The sequence below is a fragment of the Theropithecus gelada genome, chromosome 5 (genome assembly GCF_003255815.1).
Source record: "Theropithecus gelada isolate Dixy chromosome 5, Tgel_1.0, whole genome shotgun sequence".
NCBI classification, from domain to species: domain Eukaryota; kingdom Metazoa; phylum Chordata; class Mammalia; order Primates; family Cercopithecidae; genus Theropithecus; species Theropithecus gelada.
The window spans coordinates 163,782,974-163,808,237 of record NC_037672.1 but is presented as its reverse complement, the minus strand read 5'-3'; the positions used below and the strand labels follow the sequence as shown (position 1 = coordinate 163,808,237).

The following is a 25,264-nucleotide window of genomic DNA, read 5'->3' as shown; positions in this document are numbered from 1 at the left end:
ATTTTTTGGAGGGTTTTTTGTGTCTCTATCTCCTTCAGTTCTGCTCTGATCTTAGTTATTTCTTGCCTTCTGCTAGCTTTGGAATGTGTTTGCTCTTGCTTCTCTAGTTCTTTTAATTGCGATGTTAGAGTGTCAATTTTAGATCTTTCCTGCTTTCTCTTGTGGGCATTTAGTGCTCAGTTTTTAAAAGAACCAAATAGCATTTATTTAATTAAAATATTATATAATTAAAAATTAAGTCAGTAAACAGATTAGATGAACTTGAAGATAATGAGCTACAACTTATATATATGTGTGTACATGCATATGTATTATGTATGTAACATACAATAATAAACTGTAATATATGTATATATCATATATATTACATATGTGTGTAATATATACAAATATTTTATATATAATATGTGTGTACGTGCATACACATACATATTTTTGAAAAATTAACCAAAAAGGTAGAATATATAGACTGTAGAGTAGAATGAAAAAATAGCCAAAGTTTAATATGAAATATGGAAAGAGTAATCCAAAGTAATAACACAGAGAAAATATTAGAAGAGAATTTGGTTGAGAATTTTCCAGAAGTGATGAAATACATGATTCCACAAGTACAGGAAACACAGTGTATACCAAGTAAGATAAATAAGAAGAAACTCAAGTCTAGACACATTACAGTAAAATGAGAGATTACCAAAGTAAAGTCCATCCAGACAGAAAAGCCATATGACTTACCAAAAATACCGTACCATTATACCAACAAAAAGTATTCAGCAAGATTAATGTGATTCAAAAAATGGTGGAAATGTACACTTACAATATTGAAAGAAAATTTTTAAAAGTTCAAAAGCCAATATTTCAGAAGGAAATACCTTCTAAGTCCGTTTGCTACATAAACATCCTTGAAAAGAGTGCACAGAAGCTGTCAGTGCCTCTGATTGCATGATGTGCAAAAATGTGAGTGAACCCAGGACATCTGCCTCCAAACAGTATCTGCCCTTTGTTTCCACATCTTGGCTTCTAGAGAATGTTCCTCTACGTAGGCCACTCCATCAACAGGTATTTGAACCAAATCTGTTCAATTTATCTCATGTAGCCTTTAATTAAGGATATCATGGAGAGAACTCTAAGCAGGAGGATGATACAAACCTGCAAGCAAAAATTTATCTCAGCAGTGTCTCCGACCCCCTACTCCAGGGTCTCAGAGCCAGCCTCCTGGAAACATCACATACATCATCCAGATCTACCTTATATATCCAATGTGACTTTTGCCTTACGTTTTTGTCTTGGCCTTTCTACTTGGCCTATGGAATTAAGTCAGGTACAGCAGGATACACTAGTGATTGCATAGATGTCACTACTTGACCTACAGAGAGGCGTCTTGGACAATTGTGTCATCCAAAATATCTGGTCAGTGGATTGGGACTGACCTGAATGCCTTTCAGAAACAACATCCTGTCATTGCTCACTTCACTTCACAAAATTTGTTAGTTAAACATTTATTATCAACTTTTCTAATGCATACCTCCTCTTACAAAAAGAACTTCTTGCAAGGTGTCCATAAGTAATGAGCCTGGTGTCACACTTGGAAATATGTCACCTGTGATAAATTAATTTTAGAGAGAGCTCTTGAGTTAGCTGAGGGCTACGTTATCTACTGGTGCTGTTTCCTAAAGTAGATGAGGGTCTCTAAGACCACCCCTGAAGTGTATGTCACTCTATTTTCAGGACAAAAACAAGTTAATGCCTGGTTTTCTTTCTGGAAGTACAATGCTAATAGTGCATATGGTGCCCCGGAAAGCAATTGTTGTTAAAACTGATGTGACTCTGCAGGTGGGACCTACATTGTTCATGGGACATAGATTGACAGTATATCAAATATGGCTCTCCAGCCTGCTGTCAGATCTCAGGTTTCCCAATTCAGTTAGAATAATAGACTCTACTCCTTGTTTTTGGAGTGATAGCTTGAAGGAAGTGTGCCTAATTTGTCTTGGTTTGTCTAGCAACCAGACTGGTAGCATTCATTCACCCCACAGAATGAGAGGGGAGGTGGGAAAGACGTCTGATGGTGTTGACAGGTGATTTACATGGGAGGTTCAGGAGCTGGTGCCATCTCTTGTTTCTAGACTTCTCTGGTAAGGTTAAGTGAAATGGAAAAAGGAATGTCTGGGGAAGTCAGATCCAGCACGCAGTTAACTTTAAGACACTTGCAGCATTTTGGGAGACACACAAGGGCATTTTCCTTGGTGAGCAAAGATGTCAGCGTGGCTTGGAAAAACAAAAGCTCATGAATGTTTCTTGTCCCTCTATTTATTGCAGAGTCTAAGGTGTTCCCTCTCCAGGAATACCTGGTGTTGTTCCCCTTCTATCACCACAAGATTAGTGGGTCCCATTATAGTCACTAAAATTTTTCTTTCTTTCCATCAACTCCTAAACTTTACACAAGAACATTGTGTCCATAAGAGTCTATTAGGAGGGACAGGGGAAGTTTTATAAAGAGAGACCCATTATGTTTTCATCTGTGGCCTGCGTGGACTACTGTCAGTGGAATCAAAGAGCAGTGTGATCCACAATTGAGTTTGAATCCCTAAGGCTCCCTTTGGACAGTGCCAACTGGAGGGTGCAGCAACCAAGACAGCCTGCAGTTGCTGTTAGGGGAAGTAAAGAGAACTCCTCAATGTTTAAATTAGGTACATATAACCTCCTTTCATCTTATTCGCTACCCAGGAGCCAGTGAGAGGGTATACTCCTTTTCTGGGGACAGCAAAATTCAGGGACCAAATTGCCTTACTAAGGTGTGTGAACCATGTAGGGGTGAGGGAGGCAAAGACATAAATCTTTTTGAGTTTATTTTTTAAGAGCCAATCCCGATGCCTAACAATATCAGATTCTTGGGATGATCAGGAGCATGGAAAGTGCTTAAATACCTTGCTGGTCAACCCATTACTGAATAGATTTGGTGATAAAAGGTGAACTGTTGTCAGACTGCAAGTAGTCCAAGGAGCTAACATATGACACATATTAGTTTTAAATAGTACAGTGATGCTGTCAGAGTCAGCTGGTAAAACTGAAACAGCGACAGCATTATCAGAAAAAGTCTCAGTAGAGATTTGTAGCTAAAGGTGCTCATTAGGGTTGTGGAGCCCCACAGGTAGGAGATGTGACACAACTTGCTGGGTGGCTTCCAAATCAGCCTGTTAGTTTAGTTGACTTGTCAAGGACCAAGGAGAATGCCTAAGTGGGGAATATGCTCTCTCCAATACCCAAAGAATGCAATAAGATTTTGGGTCTACATTTTGGTGACAAAAATCAAAGAGATAGTAGTTTTTCTTCACTGTTGGAGAGATCAGCATTGTAAATCCACCCACATAGCCCTAAGAAATATAGTATACAGGGGCCAGTAGCAGTGGCTCATGCCTGTAATTCCAGCATTTTGGGATGCCAAGGTAGGCAGATCATGAGGTTAGGAGTTCAAGACTAGGCTGGCCAACATGGTGAAACCCTATCTCTACTAAAAATAAAAAAAATTAGATGGGTGTGGTGGTGGGCACCTGTAATCCCAGCTACTCAGGAGGCTAAGGCAGGAGAACTGCTTGAACCTGGGAGGCAGAGGTTGAGGTAAGCCGAAATCATGGCACTGCACTCCTGCCTGGGTGATAGAGCAAGACTCTGTCTCCAAAAAAAAAAAAAAGAAAGAAAGAAAGAAAAGAAATATACTGAACAGATGCCAAACTTTGTTAGGGTTTTTCAGTTATCTCTTCTGACAGAGGTGTAATAATACTGCAGTCAGAGTCATTGAGATTGAGACTTTGGACTTGACAAACAACAGGGTATCATCTGCATAGGAAAAGTTGTAGGCATTTAAGGTTTGTTAGCGTTATCCACAGAATTACAACCCATATATGTATATATCGAGAGAGGGTGAGAGAGATAGAGAGAGAGAGAGAGATGAGGAGATTTATTACAGGAATTGAGTCACGTGGTAATGGATGCTGACAAGTACCAAGATCTGTTGTCTACAAGCAGGAAAGTCAGGAAAGCTGATGATGTAATTCAGTCCATGGCCCAAGGTGTGAGAGTCAAGGGACAGATGGTGTAAGTCCCAGATGTGAGTCCAAAACCCTGAGAGAAATGAGTGCTGATGTCAGAGGACAGAAGATAGATATCTCAAACAGAGAGAGGCAATTTGCACTCCCTCGGCCTTTTTTAATCTATCCAGACTCTCCACCAATAGGATGATGCCCACCCACATTGGTGAGAGGGTCTTCTGTACTCAGTCTACCAATTCAAATGCTCATCTGTTCTGGAAACATCCTCATAGTCATGCCCAGAAATAATGTTTGACCATCTATATGGTATCCCTTAGCCCATTCAGATTGACACATGAAATTAATCATTGTATGAAGTTATATGCACCTATTTGTGGCAAACGATAAAAGGTTTCCACCTCCCACAAGGAAACTTCTTTACACATGGATCTTGGCTCACTCATGGTAAGGAAGAATCTCTTCTACCGTTTACCAGACAAAAAAGTACAAATACATAGCACATCGCTACCTAATGTGAATTCAGATGTGGAAGCAAGAATAGCATGCATTGAATTGGCCCCAAAAGCCTCACATGAAAGTTCATGTTGGCTTACATTCCTTATTACCTTTCACAGTGTAAACCCTGCCCAAACCCTACCAGTTGAAACCTGTGCCACCTTCTCCAACAGAACCAGATATGATAGTGACTTGGGTTGGGTGCCTGCATCCAATACAGTCTTAAAAGCTTGATTCACTCCCTATAGCAAAGTTCTTCAGTATATGTGAATGAGTGTACTGGGCCTTCTGTCTCACTTGGAGAGAGAGAAACCTTGAACCCATTGTCAAGATAACAACCCTTCCTCCCCTTGCCCAGAGATGAGTGAGCAATAACTGACCAAAGTGCCATTGGAACACATTGGAACAGTCTGAACCAAACCTACTGTCCAGACATGAAAAATGTTTTTTCTATGTTAAGAAGAGGGTCTTGCTCTGTCACACAGGCTGGAGTGCACTGATAAAATCAGACCACTGCAGCCTGGAATTCCAGGGCTCAATGATCCTCCTGCTTCAACTTCCTGAGTAGCTTGGACTACAGGTGCACAGTACCAGTCCAGCCACTTTTTTTTTTTTTAATTTTTGTGTAGAGATAGGATCCCACTATGTTGCCCAAGCTGGTCACAAACTCCTGGCCTCAAGTTATCCTCCTGCCTTGGGTTCCCAAAGTGCTGGGATTATAGGCATAAGCCATTGCACCCAGACTAGGCTTGAAACTTTTAATAACAGAGAATATGGGTGAGCCTTTCACTACCCTTGTTCATGATTTGGGTGATAGAATTCACTACTGGGTCTTCTAATATGGTCTGTGGGACCTCTGTTCTTTCACTTACAGAAAGTCACTTTTCAGCCAGCATCTCATTGTCATTGCCAAAAACCACTAGAATTGTGAAGGGTCTGAAAATTTTATCCTATTTGCAAGATGCTGCAATTTCTTGGAGGTTGGCAGAAGACATAATACCCTGGGCCAAAAACAAAGGAATATTGTACTTAGACACTATCTCTGTCTTGCAACTGTATTTCCTAAACAAACAAAATTGAATAGATAATACAGAACAAAAGGCTGTCAGTGTCTCTGCTCCCACAAGGTACAGCAATACATTGGGTACTTGTCCCCAACACTACACAATAATAAGGCAGCTCTATTAATATTAGACAAACTAGATTTTCACATAAACACCACAGAAAATGGCAGAGAGAATTATTACATAATGATGAATATGTTAATTTAACTGGAAAATCTGATACAAATAGTTCCAATCATGGAAGTATATAATAAAATAGTCTCGAGATATATAAATCAATTTTTACAGGACAAACTGTCATATCTCATCAGCACATAGTGAGATATTAGTAATCTTAGTAATTGATGGAGCTACAGGGGAAAAAAAAGTTAATCTTTTCCCCTGCCCTCTCTGACTCAAAGTAAATCAGAGGGACCCCCGATTGGTGAAGAGGGGAAGGGTTGAGCTCTCTAATATAGTCCTGATGGTAAACCCACCTGTATTTAAGAACATGGGCCGTGTAGTTGGAAAAGTTCCTAGAATTTTATACTGCAGAAGAAGGCAGCAAGAATGTAAGACAGATTCTATTGCACATTTAAGAAAATTGATTGAACATATAACTAAATGTAAGTTTCTCATTCACGGAGAAAATATTTACAAACATGGAAAAAGGCAAGCGGCAAAGAATGCTGATATGTTGGATTGGCATTGGGGAAGGTAATCTCATGTGCAGTCTTTTGACCCCCACTCATCCACATAAAGATGGGCCATGAGCCTGGAACACTTCCTTACCGAGAGATAGGAAGGCCACACAGCCTGTGCTTGTATTAGCACCTTGTGTGGGAGTATCTCTTCCTGTTTCAAATGTAATGAGTGTTTCTTTGTTCTGCTTAAGCATGCACCTCTGTGGCCCCCAGGCAGGCCCAAAGCTTTCAGGATTTCAGATTCCGAATAAGAGAGGATGGGTCCCTCTACTGCAGCAGGAAACGGGTGGGCATCAGTTGCCTTGTGTCAGCTGCTGGAGGGTCCATTAGCCATGGGTGGGGGCAGGGTCCGAACACATTGAAGCCCATCTTGCTCTGTCTCTTCCCCAAGTGAGTAAAGCATTGTTTCTTCCAGGGCTGCCTTGTGAAAGTTTCTCTTGGTGACTCCCATGTTAAGATGCAATAGACAGAAGTGTGTAGGGTTCTCCCCTGAGATTGATAACCCAGAGTGTGTTCCTCTTGACAAATGGAATTGGAGAGATCAGTATAATCTCATGTTGAGTATATTGTGTGTTTCTTAACAACATAAATACACAAAGTGCCTATAGAAATGGTTCCAGACATGTTTTTGTGCATGCAAATCCTAGAAAGATCGTTATTGTTTTTTACAATATTTAATGTATTTTTAACCTTTGAATGGTTAACTAGTTAATGTATTTTTAACCTTTGAAAGGTTAACTAGTTTGTTTCCACTCTCTCTGTTTCATGTTAACCTCATGATTCTTCCTTTTTATAGTCACTTTTCCTATAGAAACTTACTCTTAATGTTTTAACCGCTCTGATTAACAGTTCCTTCCTCTTCACTATGCCACCATTGCCAGGACTTCTCCTTCCCAAAAGTGTATTCTGGGCCTTGGTGTCAGATGTACAAATTTTCTTGAAGTGAGTCAACCGAGGGCATTTTAAGGCTCAGGAAATCATGGCTTTTTAGGTTAATCCCTCAGATTTACTCAAGGGGAGACTTTACACAGAGGAAACGCTACGTTTTATGTGTTCGTATAACTGTGTCAAAGCTAAATTCACCAGCTCTTGCCCATCTTTCACATTTAGAAATCCCAAAATGTACTATTGCTACCAGTGCATAAAATGGCTTGGGGACCATTGATCATTTAACATGTATCTTGGTTATAAAAATAGTACGTGTTTTAAAATAAGCCCTTGGTATTTCTTAAGCATAATAAACAAGGAATTTCTGCATGTTTTATGTATTTTAAAGCAGTTAATATAACAATTTAGTTATGTAAACCACATAGACATTGAAATGTATGTACAAGCTATCACACGTCAGTATTTTTATGTTTGGGTAACCATTGAAATCATCTACTGCTTTGAAGTGTTCAAAGTCTTTTCTCTTGTTAGCTAAATTTAACCTTCTGCCCTGAATCTTTCCGCTCCTTACATTGTTTTTTTTTTTTTTTTTTTTTTTTTTACAGTGCATCCCTTGTTGCTTACTCCCATTCTTTTAAAAATTTGACTCTCATTTATATCTGTAAAATTAATTTCTTCTGAAATGCTATCCTCATGACCTTGTATTCTCATCTTATTTATTATTATTATTATTATTATTATTTTTTTTTTTTTTTTTTTTTTTGAGACGGAGTCTCGCTGTGTCGCCCAGGCTGGAGTGCAGTGGCCGGATCTCAGCTCACTGCAAGCTCCGCCTCCCAGGTTTACGCCATTCTCCTGCCTCAGCCTCCCGAGTAGCTGGGACTACAGGCGCCCGCCACCTCGCCCGGCTAGTTTTTTGTATTTTTTTAGTAGAGACGGGGTTTCACCGTGTTAGCCAGGATGGTCTCGATCTCCTGACCTCGTGATCCGCCCGTCTCGGCCTCCCAAAGTGCTGGGATTACAGGCTTGAGCCACCGCGCCCGGCCATTTTTTATTATTTTTAACAACACTTGTATCTCTTTGAAAAATCCTTTTAGTTGTTATTTGACAAAGCTCGTATTATGTACTAAGATAAATAATTAAAAAGTAAGGTAAGAGTAAGTAAAAATTATTTTATTAATCATATGTATCATACAAATCATTAAACAACATATTTTTATAGGTTTTATTTTACTTGAAGGTATTTTAATTGAAAGCAACATTAATCCATAATAATTTAAACAAGAATTTTGATTTGAATGACAAAGTTTAATTAAACAAATAAAATCAAATTATTATAAGATAAACCTACTAGCCTTTTGATCTTTCAATTTTTAAAATTTATTACCACATTTTGAAGTTTAGGATCATCCATGTGTCCAGTTGTTTTCTTTTGGGCATTTTCTGATATGCCACTACAGGCTGTTGTGAGCTTTGTGTCAAATGCTAAAGTTTTGCAGAGTATTTTGAGATGTGTTTAGCTTTGGGAGAAAAATAAAATATTCGTACTAAGAATTCCTGTTTGGAAAATTAGAGATATACTGGTCCAAAGGATATAGTACATATGAGAGAATGTGTTTAGCAAGCTAAGGGTTAGGTATAGTTTTGTTACTTTTTTTCCTGGCAGTTCTCCTTGGTCGGTTAATCTGGTTACCAACTGCAGCAGTATTTTAACTTGTCCGTGACTACATGACAAGGATTGCGCACTTACCAGCCTGGGTTGTAGTGTCCTTACTTCCTCATCTCAGCTTAGTTAGCTTAAATTCAACTACTCCTTTACAATGCCCAGTTTCTAGATGCTATCTTGAATGCCTAAAGTTTGAAGCATAAGGTATAATGAAAAATTAACTTGCATATCTGTGAGCCTTAGAGACTGCTTGAATTAAGAATTTTAATATTCTCAGGACTCTGTGGGTCCATTTCTCATTTTCAGTTTGCCTAGGAGCACCTATGCTCACATCTCTAGTGTTGTCCTTGCAAGGGGCTTGCCTCTCTTCCCTCTGATTGAATTAAGAAAGCAGGAAAATGACTCTCACCTGCTCTGTGGTACAAGCCTTTCTTTCCCTGTGGTGAGGCCAGTATGATATATGATTAATATAACATTTTGTGATATAAAAAGAAGTTTTTTGAAATCAGGTTTCTGGTGAGAAAAGGAAATGCTCCTCCAATGAAGCAGAGTGGTATTCCATGATGAAATGTAGAGTGTTCCACAGAGAGAACAATGGTGTAGTGTCCACTGTGGTGCAGAGGGTTTTTAACGCTGTTACTGGGGTTAACTTCCTGTGTGTGTATGTATGCTACAATTAAGGCATTTCTGTGTAAATGATATATCCTGATTGGATGAACAAATGGATTTAAGGCTGGAGTCTTCATTTCCTCTTGTGGTTATGTTTGAATGGGAAACACCATTCAATAGGGATTAGAAGAATCTTAGTGAACGGTGTTTTCTTGGGAAAGGGTTGGCTGCAGCTGAATATGAGGAATGATGTTTATGAGAGTTCAAAGCATGGCTTTGATATTGGCTATTTACGGCATTAAAAATATAATACATTAGTCCGTCCAAGATAGATTAAAATGGGGAATAAAAAAGTGATTCATGACATTCCATATTTTCTTATTTTTTTTCACTTGAATGAAAACTTGTATCGCTACCATAAGAAAAATAACATTGCTGCTATTTCTCTGCTGATTATGTACTTGTTCTACATTAGAACTATAAAATAGTGCTTGAATACCATTTCAGCCATATATTTTTTACCAGTTGCATAAGCTCTCTAAACTTCATTTGAAAAATGTGTTGTAAAAATATGTCTATCTTATTTTTATGATCAAAAGAATAATACATCTAAACTGCTTAACACAGTGTTTGACATATAGTGGTGCCTTAACAAAAGTAGGCCATTGTCAACTGTATATTTTCTTGTTTTAGCTGATTTGTATTTTCTGGTTTCTCTAGATAATTAAGTTGGTTTGTAGAATTGTTATTGGCAGTTGGTTTGTAGAATTATTATTTTATATGGATTACTTTAGTGAATGCCCAAGAAAAAATTCCTAATTCTCAAGGGAAATATGTAAGAGAGGTTGAGAATTGAATTAACCCTTTCATTGCATTACAGTAGACTAATGCCTAATCAAGGCTTCTCAATCTAGGCACTGTTGACATTTGAGGCCAGATAAATCTTTATCTATCAGTAGGGGCTGTTATGTGCATTGTAAGATGTTTAGCAGCATTCCTGGCTGCTAACTAGTAGATGCCAGAAACAATCACTCTCCCTTCTGCCTCCAGTTGTGACAAACAAAAATGTCTCAAATGTCCCCAAGAAGGGGGGAGCGAAATTATCCCCAGCTGAAAACCTCTGCTCTAATATGTCAGGGCCACGATGATTTCATCAGCTTGAAAACTGGTAACAACAGCCTGTCCCAGTGTTTGCTGACCCTGAAGGTGGAATCTTTTTCATATGCTGCATTTTTGTCCAATAGTATGATCATATTTTCTTCTTCAATCCTCTTATTAAACAAATGACTATAAAATAACTTTCTGTGACTAGTGTCAAAATCATCTGCAGGCTTGCTTTTCACAAGAACTCATAACTTAAGTGATCTCAATACTCAGGGACTTAGATAATCAGGAATGCATTAATCATGTCTTTCACTACATTATTTGCATTTTTGGGTAATTATAGACTAATGAGCTTGGCCTTTATGTGATATTTTAGTTCACATATACCTTTATAAATATTTCAGCTTTGTGGTAATTAAGTAAATTGAACATTATTAATTAGAATGCAATCAGTGGGTATAGCTAAAAAATATTTCAAAGTAGCATTTTTAATGTCCTGATATTCTTTCAGTAAAATTCTCCATGGAATTTTTTTCCAAAATAAATTCATAAGTAAGTAAAACTAAGTAGCTTTCTGATAAAAAGTAGCTAAAATCGTATGATTATATACGAAGGGCATATTTGCTATACATCTGATTCTGTTACTCTTCATAGAAATGCATAGAAAAAAAGTTGTTGAGTAGAATCTTTCTGAAATCATTTCACATATGAAGTAACTTTTGTAAAGCTATAATTTTATCATTTCCTGAAAATCATAAAGACAGCTTTGAAATGTTTAAATTGTAATTTTGACAAAGAAAGCTAAAAGGTGAAACATATTTTTATGAAGAATTAACCAAATTTTTGTAAAGATTATGTAATTCTCTTGTAAGTTATTTTTCTAGTGCCTAACGATGTAAAAAATGACTCATCAACTTTTGGGCAGAAAATGTGATTCCTGTTATTAATAAACTAATAGCTGTTATATATATGTTTGTTTTTCATTCAAGTATTTGCCAGGCTTTTATGTTCTTTATATTTAAAAAATCACTGCTAAATAAACTACGTTTAAAGCATAAATGAGTGTGGTATAACACATCTATGAAGGGAGATAAACATATATTCAGATGGTAAAATTTAATATTTGCTAAGATTAATATTGACTTTTGGCTTTGTCTGCTCATATACCACTAACAGTTGCTCCTGAACTTTTCTTAAATTATGTCATGAATCAGAATTATTATACCAGTTCAGGATTCTGAAATATTAAGTTAACAGAAGTTACAGTGCAGAATATTAAATTTGAAGTTCCAAACTTTCATATAATTCATTTGGCTTTCATTAAAACATTCATGATTGCTTAACTATTTATGTCTACTTTTGATTAGATATTGGACTTTTTAATTACATTTAAAAATGTGCTGTGATTTTACTGACAAAAGCATTTTTTTTTTCAATTTTTGAAGCATTGAATAATGAAAAATAATGATATCATTGAAAGTGTTTTGTTCTCTTGAAAGCACCAATATGCTACTATAAACATGTTCAAAGTCCTTAATAATTTTTAATCATTTGTCACAAGGCTAGTTAAGAATTTCAACTGTCCATTAAGGAGTTAATTGACAAGAAAAAATAAAAATATTGTAGAGACATGAGTAATCTGATTAGCTATTGGGTGCATTCAGTGCTTCTTGATATCAGCTGAAGCTGAATTAAATTAGTCACTGGTACATTTGTCGATTGGAGCCAGAAAGTCTACCCTATTTAATTTTAAAATCATTTTCTCTGAGTAAATTATGGCAGTAACCACTAAAGAAGTCATATTACTTTAGTTAGCAAGATCTATTTCTTTTAGAGTAGGAAGATAATTATTGACTCTTAAAAGATGGAGCACACATAGGCTCAAAATAAAGGGATAGAGGAAGATTTACCAAGCAAATGGAAAGCAAAAAAAAAAAAGGAAAAAAAAAAAAAAAAAGAAGGGGTTGCAATCCTAATCTCTGGTAAAACAGATTTTAAATCAACAAAGATCAAAAAAGACAAAGAAGGGCATTACAAAATGGTAAAAAGATCAACGCAACAAGAAGAGTTACTATCCTAAATATATATGCACCCAATACAGGAGCACCCAGATTCATAAAACAAGTTCTTAGAGACCTACAAAGAGACTTAGACTCCCACACAATAATAGCAGGAGACTTTAACACCCACTGTCAGTCTTAGACTGATCAACGAGACAGAAAATTCATAAGGATATTCAGGACTTGAACTCAGCTCTGGACCAAGCAGACCTAATAGACATCTATCTATAGAACTCTCCATCCCAAATCAACAGAATATAAATTCTTCTCAGCAACACATCACACTTATTCTAAAATTGACCACATAACGGGGAGTATAATTTTTAATCATGTCAAATATGCAGTTATAAAATATTATCTTAGAAATAAATGAAAGATACTTAGGCTTAACATTCTACCAGGAGTAATGTTTACAAAAAAAATCAAGCCAAACACAACTAAAACTAAACTAAGAAGTTAGCAAACAAATGAAAATATCATGTGTCATAATATTTTTAATTGTTTAAGAGTATTCAGCTTTTACTAGCATTTACCGAGAGCCTGGTTCATGATAGCCACTGCATGGAGAAAAACGGGCTGTTTGGTTCTTAAAACTCTGGAAATTAGGTATCATTACCCCAGATTTTTAATGGGAAAATTGAGGCTAAAAACATTTGAGCAACCAGCCCTAAATGTCACTTTTAGAAGATGGTATGCAGAAAATTTAGATTCAGGCATTCCTCTCTTCTAGACCACTTATTTATCCTTTTCCATTACATGTGTGGTGGAATCAGAAATGCACTGTCATCACCGTCTTAATTGTTTTCAATCCTATGGTCATACAAGCACCACAGGAGAGAAGAGAGACATGCTATACTGTTTTTTTGTAAAACAAGTGAAATAAAGTCTGGGGCTTGTAGAAACATTCTTAGGTGACAATATCTTATTACAAATGCACATTAATTCCAATGTAAGACCTATGGGAAATTCAGTCTAAAAACCATTTGCACACAAGGATTAGAGAGACACTAAGCACATTATCACACCAAAAGTACATGTGAAATATATATGCACACAGAGTATATTATATAAAGGCTACCTAAATATTTGATTTATTTTGTATGTAAATATATATGTTTGTTCTCTATGTGTATGAATGTTTGAGCTATAGGGCTATGTTTGTGGGAAACCACAAGAAACTATAGAACTATTTGACGAACACATCAATTTACAAATATATATTTTATAATTCTTTGCCTAGGGTGATATAAGATGGGCCATTTGATGCTGTGTAAGCCACTGGCTAAAGACTGATGCATAGAGTCTCTGTAGCCAAAACTGAGAGTTCAATAAGTAAGAGAAGACATGCTTACTTAAGTAACCAAAACCGAGATTACATTTAAGAAGCTCAAGAGATGTACTGTCAAACTCTATGTAATGCCTCTCTCCATTTGATTCTAAAATTTTCTATTCATGTCATGTAATAGATCTGGCAAACTAAGAAGGACTTTTAAAACGACTATATTTCTCAGTGATTGTTCACTAAAATGATACCAAGGCAACTGCATTTCTGCCTTCTTTATGGAGCAGTGATAAACTACGTAAGTGTGTAAAACTGCACTTTACTATTGGAGATGTATTAGCTCATGGAAAAATCTCCAAATTATATGCATAAAAATTACCTTTCTTTCTAAACATTTCTTGAGTTTCTACTGATATAACTAAAGCATTTGAATTACTTTTTTTTTCTCTTTTTATACAGTGCAAACTAGAATATCAGGCATGTGTCTTAGGAAAACAGATCTCAGTCAAATGTGAAGGACATTGCCCATGTCCTTCAGATAAGCCCACCAGTACAAGCAGAAATGTTGAGAGAGGTAAGTGACAAAAATATATTTATAATTTTACATTCATCCCTCTCTACTAAAATATTTTGCAATAAATGTTATCATTAAATACACAATGAAGTTTGTTTTTATACAAATGCCTAATATCATTTATATTTTTATTGAAGATATTTTCCTGTTAGCCTCAACTATTATAGCAAAAAAATGATTTTCCATAGATTTCTATTTATTTTGATAGTAACAACTAGACACTTCTTTCCTATGTGATCATATAGAAGAAATCTAAACCAATGCATTCTGTAAATAGTTGTGTCTAAAACATGTGTTTTAGATCTATATTTTTCTTTTAGAGCAGCAAACTGATTATTGATAAAGCAGTGAGTAATTAAGTTGTTTGATCAGATCTGCAACTGCTCAATTAATACTAACCATTTTAAATAAAGATGTCTGCCCCATGTATACAGTTTGTGTTTCATAATTTCCTGTGTAATAATTTTATAAGTTAAACTTTTTTTTGACCAGATGAAGTCTTTAATCATTGTTTTCATTAGTTTACTATCTAATAAAATAAAAATAAAATACATTTAACCAGATATGTACTATAGTATATAACCTGACTTTTCTTAAGATTATTTATTATAGTGTACATGGTATCATTATTATATTTGAAATATTGTTTATTCCCTTGTAAAAAGTCTCCATGGCTGCTAGCTCCAGTCCTTAGCACCTCTAGATAAAGAAGGAAGTGTGGAGAATAGATACATCTTTAAGTCAAAAGATATTTTAGGGCATTAGAGTACTGTCTTCAACAGTTATCATATAATTTATTACTATTGAACTCTCCTAATAATTATTATTGGGTGCCCTTATTAATGTGGATAAGTAATTTTTCCCCTTTTTTCTTAAAAATGTGAAGAATGGATATTCAAATAGTAAAAATGTATTGAGTATGAAATTTCTTTAATATAAACATGTATTTTGTTGAGCATGATATACTTGTTATTCCATATTACAATACCATATAAATATTTTATTACAGATATAACTTCCAAACCTCAGTTGTGCCACTTGTATTGGTCTTAAATCATTAAGTAATATTTAAGATGAAAAAACAAAATGAAACTAAATGTTATCGCATTGCCTTTAAGAGAGACTAGTTAATTTTATTATTCAAAAATAAATTAGTTGATTTGAAAATTAATGGTAAATTAGTGTTCAATCATTAGATCATATGAAGAATGACATCAGTTGGTAGAAGAGAGATGCCACACTGCCTTCCAGGAACCCTGTTCTTTTTTTTTCCATAAGTTATTGGGGCACAGGTAGTATTTGGCTACATGAGTAAGTTATTTAGTGGTAGTTTGTAAGATCCTGGTGCACCCATCACCCGAGCAGTATACACTGCGCCATGTATGTTGCCCAGGAGCCCTGTTCTTTAAGCCTCAACCTTGCTGACTCGCCCCGGTCTAAGTTTGACCACCCAGTGTGGGTCCTTCTGTAGTCCTCAGCCCTCATCTCCTCCAATCCACCGTTTTCAACATGGCACAAATAAAGACTTTCAGTACCAACTTGAATATACTAATTAGCTCCCAGATAATCCAAAAGCTAATTGTGGTTTTATTTTAACTGAAATTCTTTGATGTTTGTGCCTTCCTCATTACCACTCCTGATGGAGTATATTTTCACAATTAAATTGAAGACACAATTGACCACATTTATCTTTGAAAATCGCTTCAGGTTAGAAACAAGTCCTACCAGGTTCACTATCCATGAGCCAATGTTTTCACTGAAGGCTATTAAGCACAACATTTGAAATGTGGTCATAGTAAGTGTATATCTCTAATGTATCACAGCCTTTCAACGAGATTTTACTTCAATGAGGTTTCCTGTATTTAGACTGATTTTTGAAGGAAAAGGTATTTTTGATGTAGTATTAATTTATGATAATCAACCACAAGCTGCAAAAGGAACTCTATGTGCATTAAAGATGGAAGGTAATACATCTGAAAAGAGGATCTCTTGTGAATAAGCAATAATTATTTTTCACATTACTCAAATTTTCTGTAGAGTGTGTATATTAATATATCAAGAAGCAAACTTTTAAAAGTCATATCATCAAGGGATAAGGATCATTTGTGTTCAATTGTGCGTAGAAAGAGAGGCAAGAAGAATTTAAACTAATGCTCTGACAAATTGTCAGGGCAACGCAAGTACAGGATTTTGCTACCTGCTATGGAAAAACAGAGTCAATTTTGAGTGTCATTTCTACACAGTGCCAAAGGCTGAGAGACAGGGGAAATATGAGACTGAGTTTAGTATCATTTCTAATCTTTCAACTGTCATTTACATTAGAAGCATGCCTTAGGTAGATTGTACAGTGCAGGAAATTCTATTTAATATCATCTCTGTTCTAGAAAATGTGAGGAATAAACTACCAGCAATGAGATATTTCTTAAATCTTTCTGACTTCATATATTTGAGGTCAAATTGGCACCATAATATGTTTTCCTATGTTATGATCAGAATCTTTAATTCTACCTGAAATGCATTAAAACTAATAAATGTAGGTTTTCTTCATAAAGTATGAATAAAGTTTTCCTCTATTTCTCTAATGTACTTATTAACAAATGTGCATAAATTGGTCCAAATACATACATTCAAGTATTTTAAATAAATAAAAACACATACATTCCATGATTTAAACCCTAGATTCTGACTTTACATAAATAGATAAGCATACACCCTTCAATAGTAACGTAACTATACACTTTTCTCCTTTTCTAACTCATACATTTAGTATTACAAAGGCCAGTGCTTTGGGGTCGTTTAATGGATTCCCTCCTTTTCTTCCATCTTTTTTTGTTAATTTGTTTTTCAATTGCAAATAAAAAGTATTATTTGTAAAGTAGGTCAAATTCATTCAAATAATATTGATATTTCAGCTGATTTTTAGAGGCCTCTAATATTTTTATGGCTAGGAATATATGAGATTCATAATTGTGAGCATAGTCTATGAATAGACCATCTTCCACAGATTTTATGTGTGTGTGTGTGTGTGTGTGTGTGTGTGTGTGTATAATGCAATCCTAAGAATTAGAAAGGACGTGCAAGACAGAAGTTCACTGAAAAATAACATCGAAAAATATTGTAGAAAGCATTTATTTTTCAGTTGGATTTTTCTACCCTAGACAAATCTTAAGTTGTCTACACAGCAGTGGTACATAAGCACAGTAAACTTTAGACGTATGACATATCTAAAGTGCTCCATTTGGTTATTAATTTCACTGGTTAGAATCAAAAGATCATTTTAGTTGACATTTTCTGTTTGTCTCAAATTTGGGTATTCCAAAGTTCAAACTACTTTTCTTATGATTATGAGTTTTATAGTTCTATATATCTAAACTCTTAAAATTTAATTCATTTCAAGTTATATCAGTTTGAATATTTTAACCCCAACATGCATATAAACACATACTCTTTATGCATCTTGATAGTTTGAATTGTTGAGTTTCAGTGAAGCCTGAATAGAGAAGGAAAATAACCTATTTTAAAAAGTAACAGGTGAAGCTGGGTAAAAGTGAAGGAAGTAGAAAAGGAACATGGAACCCTAAAGGCCTTGGGCACCTTCAAGAAAACCATCCCTTTGCTCTAGGATACAGAATACTTTCAAGGAGGATACACTGCAAATCGGTCATTGCCAGACATGAAAGCTTTGGAATTAATTTATCTCAGTCAGACATATGAAAATGTTTATGTTCTTGAGCAAAGAGTTAACATTTCCAAAACTGTTTTTCTAAGTTTTACTTGAAAAGAGTTAACGGTTTCTAGTAAATCGTAGAGAAACGTATGTTACTGAGACAATTTTTGCTTGTTTGTTTGAAGTTGGGGTGGGTGGTTATTTTAGAAATAAGGCAACCAAGTCCCAACGAGGATAGTAGATGAAGAAATAACAGGAGAAATTGAATTGGGGTAATATTGTTGAGATGAAATTCACAAGACTTTAATTCCAATTGGATATGACGGACAAGGAAAAAGAATCCCTCTAAGATAATTCAGAATTTAGTAATCTAGGTGATTTATAGAATGCTAACCGAAAGGGCTAGCTTATTTTTCTGGGCCCTTGGTTGATAATTCCTACTAATCCTCATCTTCATTTTAAAAAATACAACTAGAGGTTTCTTTTATTGGGAGCTGGGAATCATGTAACTTATCAAATTTCTCTTTTTGCTTTGTTCATATAATCTGTTATCCTATATACTAGACTTTAATCCTAAGTGTGTATGTGCATGTGCACGTGTGTGTGTGTGTGTGTGTGTGTGTGTGTGTTTAACCAGTTTATGGAATTTCTTTCTGATTTATGCATTGTTATCCTGTGGAGTAGCCTAATTTATTCATTAAGGGTATAAATTTTAGAATTCCAGTCCTTCACTGCTGTGTGGTTCTTAGCTATATAATTAAGTTTACGAGTCTCGTTTCTTCATCTGTAAAATATAAAATATATGAATCATTGGGATTTATGGATATATTTCCTCAAATTTAACCATCTTTGCATTTATATTTCATTTCGACAGATTATACCTGTAAAATGCTGTTGAATCCTAGTAAATTACATAACTTTTTCATATATTAAATGCCATTTGTAATTTTACTTGTGGTGCTTTTAACATCATATTGGGTGACAAAAATTGAAGAGATTTAATTTTTTCTATAGTTAATAGTATGTATTTGCATATTTTGCAAAATATCTCTACATTGAGAGCTTGAAACAACTCATCAGTAAAAAATTCTTTAGCCTGAAAGTTATTATTGGTCATTTTCTTTGACAAGTCTTTCACATTCTTCTACAGCTACTGGCCATTGCAACATATATTTACCGATACTGAGAGAGGGATATATAGAGATATATGTAGTTATATACTGCTTCTTGATACAATTATTAGGCTTAAATGGACATTGTATTATTTTGTAATTAAAAATAGTTTTTCTAGGTGATCAAAGTCATCAGGAAAGATAACAGTGAACTACCATCTGGACACATTTGTTAATGACTGTACTTTCATTCTTTTATGTTTTGGCAGTTATAATTTTGTGACGTTATTTAAATTTTCTTAAATTCTTTATCACTTGATTTTTGACAATTTCTATCAGAATGTGTGTATTAAAATGCAAATTAAGCACTGTTAAAAGAAAGCAGTTTGTAATGATTCATATGCTGTTGTCATGAGTTACTAAAAGACATTTTTTTCAAACCTTGGCCCTTGAGGTGAGCCATGCATTTCGAAGTACAATGGTTCCAGCAGTAAAGTACAAAAATCTTGTGCTTGCTTTTATTCTTTCTTGGGACCCACACCAGACACACGTTTGAGAAGGATGTGTAATGAGTCCTCCTCATATCAGAGATCATTGGTATCCATGAAATTTTGGCGTGGGGTCAGAGAGCATTCAACAACCACAACAAACAAAAAGATGCTGTTTATTTAACAAAAGATACTTCATCTGAGACTGATTGTATTACTTGTAGATGGATGTGGGGACAATGAGTATCGGTTTGTAAACTTTAGTTTTCTTTCCATATTAAACTACAAAGCCTGTAGATTTTATTTATAATATGAGAAGGTATGGGACTGAGTTATTCTATAATCTGACACAGTCATTTTTTCCATTATTCATTTCAGTACTCTGAATGCTATGGAACCCTATCAAGAAACAAAATTTATTTCATTATTGTGCTATGATTATAAATTAACTGATTTAAGGAAAAAGTATTATTGATTAAGAATTAATGTATGCCTTTTTCCAAGTGGTGAATAATTTAGTTTTAACATTTAATTTTGTATGATGGAATTTTTTTATATCCTCTGAATTATGGAATTAATTTTCAATGAGAAACAGATGAACATCAGTGTATTAATATACTCTTGCAACATGCATGCTTCTCCATAGCTAATATAGTATATTCATAAATGATAAGTTCTTCTGTAATTTTGTTTAATTGGATCCATGGATAAATAAAATTAAGTGAGTTTATTGGCAAGTGTTGCATAATGATTTATGATAAAAATAAAGTTTTACTTATTTGGATTTTTTGAAATATGTTCTTGGATTAAATTAATGTGTCTGAAAACAGAACAAACCTGAAAGGGGACAGTTTTCAATGTCCTCTCTGAAGACTATTTTCGTGTGAAATAATAAATTTCATATTTTACACAGATATTTTACATTATCTATGAAACTAATGTTGGACTAAATTTTAACTTCCCTACTAATTTTACTTACAAATTTTGAATTTTGAGTTTATGTGGTTGTATGTTATCAGATATAAAAGTGAGAAATAGCTCTGTATTAATTCTTGTAGCACTAAAGGACATTTATACTTATTCTTTGTTTAACTCCTTTCCAATACATAATATGACATGTTCTTTTAAGATAACTATTTACAAAATGCAATATAAGCACTCACTTAAAAGCAGTGGTCATAGTCCAAATATTTAACAAGTTTGAACTGGGTCCCGACAACTCAGAATTGATGAAAGCCCCATCAGCACCACGGTACAGTGTGGTTTGGCCAGAAGATGAAATCAGAAACTGAGCATTTCTTGGTTTAAAATGGATATGTTGAGATACATTAAGATGTTGATATTGGTGAACTCTTTTCCTGAGATCTATATGTTAAGATGAGTACATTTCTTGAAAAAGCACATTAAGTTACCCTGGAGGGAGTGATACTGTTTTTCAGACTATCTCTACACTTTAACTTATATCATGCTGACCTTACCTTAAGTGTGCTTTACACATTTTATTTCTAACATAGAAACCACATGCCATTCAAGCTTATTATAAGGAAGGAAATAAATAACAATTATATGCCCACATATAATAGTGCAAAATCAAATATTACTTCCACAATGCACATGGCTGTCATCCCCCTTTCCACTGAGTATGTGTCTTAAAAAGTATGATCTACCACATATTCAACAGCATTTACTTGTACCAATATTAAATATAATGTACGATAGTAAGGAGATGTTTGCTATTACAATTCTACTATAGAATGTATTAGCTTTCCAAATATATAAATGAGGTCAATTGCTTTGTAATTAGAAGATCTTCTGTGAAATCCTTATGTACATAGAAGAATAATGAAATACATTTGAAGTTTAGCATCACACATTCTGAACAGTCTCCTGAAATGATATTTGAGCTTATAGTTTCTTTATGTAACTTATCAGCTTAAAAAATCTAGGAGGATTTCAGGATCTCATGATAATTTTAAGCCTCAAAATAAGACAGGAAAGCAAAATGAATGCAGTATTTACAGGGCCTCATAAAGAAATTGTTGTTTTGATATTTCAGAAATAGGAAAAAATTCTCAAAGACTGTCAATTTTAGATACAGGACAAATATTATCTATGTTTTGTGGGATGAAAAGAAATAATGAAGCCATATTGAATTAAAAGTAATAAATAAAAATGAATTCTTTTTCTGTAAAATATATTTGATACAAGTTAGTTAGTTGAAGTAAAGACACTGTATATACAATTCTATACTTTTTTATTTTGTAATTATAGTTTGAAATTCCTTGGTTAATTACTATTTATCAATTTACTACATTAATTTATCTTAGTAGTAAATAGTTTCTGTTATGGATATATCATTTTCTGTTATTTGCAAATAACAAACTTTAGACATTTTGCAAGTGACTAAATAAGAAAAGGAAAAAAATGCAACTATGTGACTGATGTTTCTATTTACATGTTAATGTAAACTATGCCTGTGAATTTTTTAAATTTCAAAAACATTACAAAAGTAAAATTGTATTACATTTTATTCTATATAACAACTAAGTTAAAAGTATATCTTGAAAGTTGGTATGGTTTTCTGAGTTTTTATTACAATACATCTTTTCAGTATTAGATTAGTTTATTTGGAAATTATATTACAAAGTCTATAAATAAATATGGAATAATATAACAAAGAAATAATATATTTAGCAAATTATTGAACATACCAGTCCACAAAGATTTTCAGTGAATTCAACATTCATGAGAAATGTTATATATGGATTTTTAAATACTTAATGAGGGATAGATAAAGGTGAAACATGATAGTTCAAGAATGGAGGAGCATGAGCAGTTAGGAAGTTGGTAAGAATTGAGGCTTGAAATGATTGTGATTAAAATATCAGAGATAGGAAGCAGACGATAGATTCAAGAAATGTTTAGGAAGTTAAATGGTTATGCCTTGTCAATTGACTTTAAGAAAGGAGAGGAGAATTAATGATAACTCCTGAGAAGATTGTGGTGATAAAATCGAGATGGAAAAATTGTTAGAGAATTCAAACGACATGGGAAAGTTGTTAATTTCAATATGGGACATAGTGTTTTTAAGGTGTCAGTGGCCAAACCAAGTGTAGACACATTTGCCTTTACCCATTTAAGAGAAGTAGTCTGGGTTCTTCTAAAGTAAATGCTGGAGAATTTACAGGTAATACATCAAATCATGAGAGTGAACAAAATCCACTGAGGAACGGAAAGTGAGAAAAGCAGTGTCTGAGTTCCGGAAAAGACTAGCATGCACGGGTCAGAAAAGGAGGAAGAATCTGTGGAGGACTTAAGGAGAAACAGGAGAGAACAGTGTACCAGAAGCTGAGGAATGATTCTGACTTGAAAGAGATAAAGAGCTTGACTCTTGACTACAGAAGGAATGTTCAGTAATATGACCGCTGAGAAATGACCACAGATTTCAGCAATTAGAATATCAGTAGTAACTATAGAAAAAGCAACTCCAGTCTAGCGGGAGTTCAGTAAAATAAAGTGAACAAATTACTTGACATATATAGTAGGTATCTGTATTAGTCTGTTCTTTCACTCCTATAAATAAATACCTGAGATTGGTAATTTATAAAGAAAAGAAGTTTAATTGGCTCACAGTTCTGCAGACTGTACAGGAAGCATCAGGGCTTCTACTGCTCAGGAAGCCTCAGGAAATTTCCAATCATGTTAGAAGACAAAAGGGAAGCAGGCATGTGACAGGAGGCAGAGAGAGAAGAGGGAGATGGTACACACTTTTAAACAACCAGATCTTATGAGAACTCGGGACAGTACCCAGGGGAAACTGCCCCCATGATCCAGTCACCTCCCACCAGGTCTCACCTCCAACACTGGAGCTTACAATTCAACATGAGATATGAGCTGGGACACATATCCAAACCATATCAGTATCCAATAAATGTTTCTTCTCCCGCTGCTGTCCCATCCCCCATTCCCGACATATAATTTGTTTCAGTGGAGTTCAAAGAACACAGTACAAATGTAAAATATGAGGGAAAGTGGTGAAAATAACATTTATCTGGCATTTACTATATGCAAGGTAATTTGCCTTTGTCATTTCATTTAGTTCTCAAAATATGTATTTTGTTTTAAATCTTACGCTTTTTTTTTAGAGTCAAAGTCTTGCTATGTTTCCCAGGTTGGTCTCAAAGTCCTGGTCTCAAGTGATCCTCCCACCTCAGCCTCCTGAGTAGCTAGAACTATAAGTGCACACCACCATACCTGGCTAATTTTTTTTTTTTAATTTTTGTTTTTGTAGAGACAGAGTCTCACTATATTGCCCAGGCTGGTTTCTAAATCCTGGCCTCAAGCAATCCTCTTACCTCAGGCCCCCAAGTGCTGGGATTACAGGCATGAGCCATCATGATCGTGCCTGGCTATAACTCTTATTAGTAAACCGCTGGGAACATGAGGAAACTGAAGTTCCAAAGTGAAGAGACATTTCTTTAACTTAAAATAGTTACCAGATAGTCTTTCTGCCTTCACTATCTACACTCTGCATATTTATGTGTTTTTAATTAAGAGACTGATTTTAACCCAGGTTTGTCACGTTTGTAAACTTTGGTTAAATCTCTTAAATTTGTTGAACATAAATTCGTAGCCACTTTAAAGTAAAAGGGCTAAACTAACATCATTTTGCCTTTATTAGTACATGCTGGACGCTCCTTTAGCTGCATGTATTATTTAAATGTCTTGTTTCATCTAGTCCTCACAAAGCCCTAGGATGTGGATGCTATTTGTATCCTTTCTTCACGTTACACATGATTAACCTGAGCCACAGAGAAGTTAAGTAACCAGTCTAAAGTCACGCAACTGATAAGCACCAAAGCAAGGATTTGAAGAGATGATTGCTGCCTCCTAATTACAGTGTCTTACTAGCCCTTTGGAGTCTCTCTTTCTGTTATGGTCATAGGTTATGTGCTCCTTCAATAACAGTATATAGTTTTGGCGATATGTGTGAAATAACTTAAGAGTATTTGTATTATTTTACCAAGCAGAGATACATAAAGAATTGACATTGTATTTTTAAAATGAACTTACTACAAGCCACGAGTTAAATATACATTTTAAAGAAGCAATGTTAAATCATTTGGGGTTGCTTGTTGCAAGTCTAAAAATTTATTGGCCTATGTTGCCTATGATTTTGGACAACTTCTTATAAGTGTACATATTTGGGAGCCAAATTTTCATGAAATATTACATAATAAATATTCTGAGATGCCAACAAGTAAACATGCATCATTTATTTTTCTCTCCTTAGAAGTTTTGTTTATATCTTTTTTTAAGTTATTTTTTGAGATGTCACCCAGACTGGATTGCAGTGGTGTGATCTCGGCCCACTGCAACCTTCGACCCCCGGGTTCAAACAATTCTCCTGCCTCAGCCTCCTGAGTAGCTGGGATTCCAGGCATACATCACATTGCCCGGGTAATTTTTGTGTTTTTTTTAGTAGAGACGGGGTTTCACCATATTGGCAAGGCTGGTCTCGACTCC

The 25,264-nt window shown here is 34.8% G+C and overlaps 1 protein-coding gene across 10 annotated transcripts in view; it reads left to right on the top strand.

Moving 5' to 3' along the window:
- SPOCK3 (SPARC (osteonectin), cwcv and kazal like domains proteoglycan 3) overlaps window positions 1-25,264 on the top strand; it is a 488,153-nt gene that overhangs the window by 336,148 nt on the left and 126,741 nt on the right. For all 10 annotated transcript variants that reach the window (XM_025385107.1, XM_025385105.1, XM_025385112.1 and 7 more), the window contains one exon: window positions 14,357-14,471. In XM_025385107.1, the coding sequence (XP_025240892.1) occupies window positions 14,357-14,471 (115 nt within the window). The remainder of the gene's footprint in view (window positions 1-14,356; window positions 14,472-25,264) is intronic.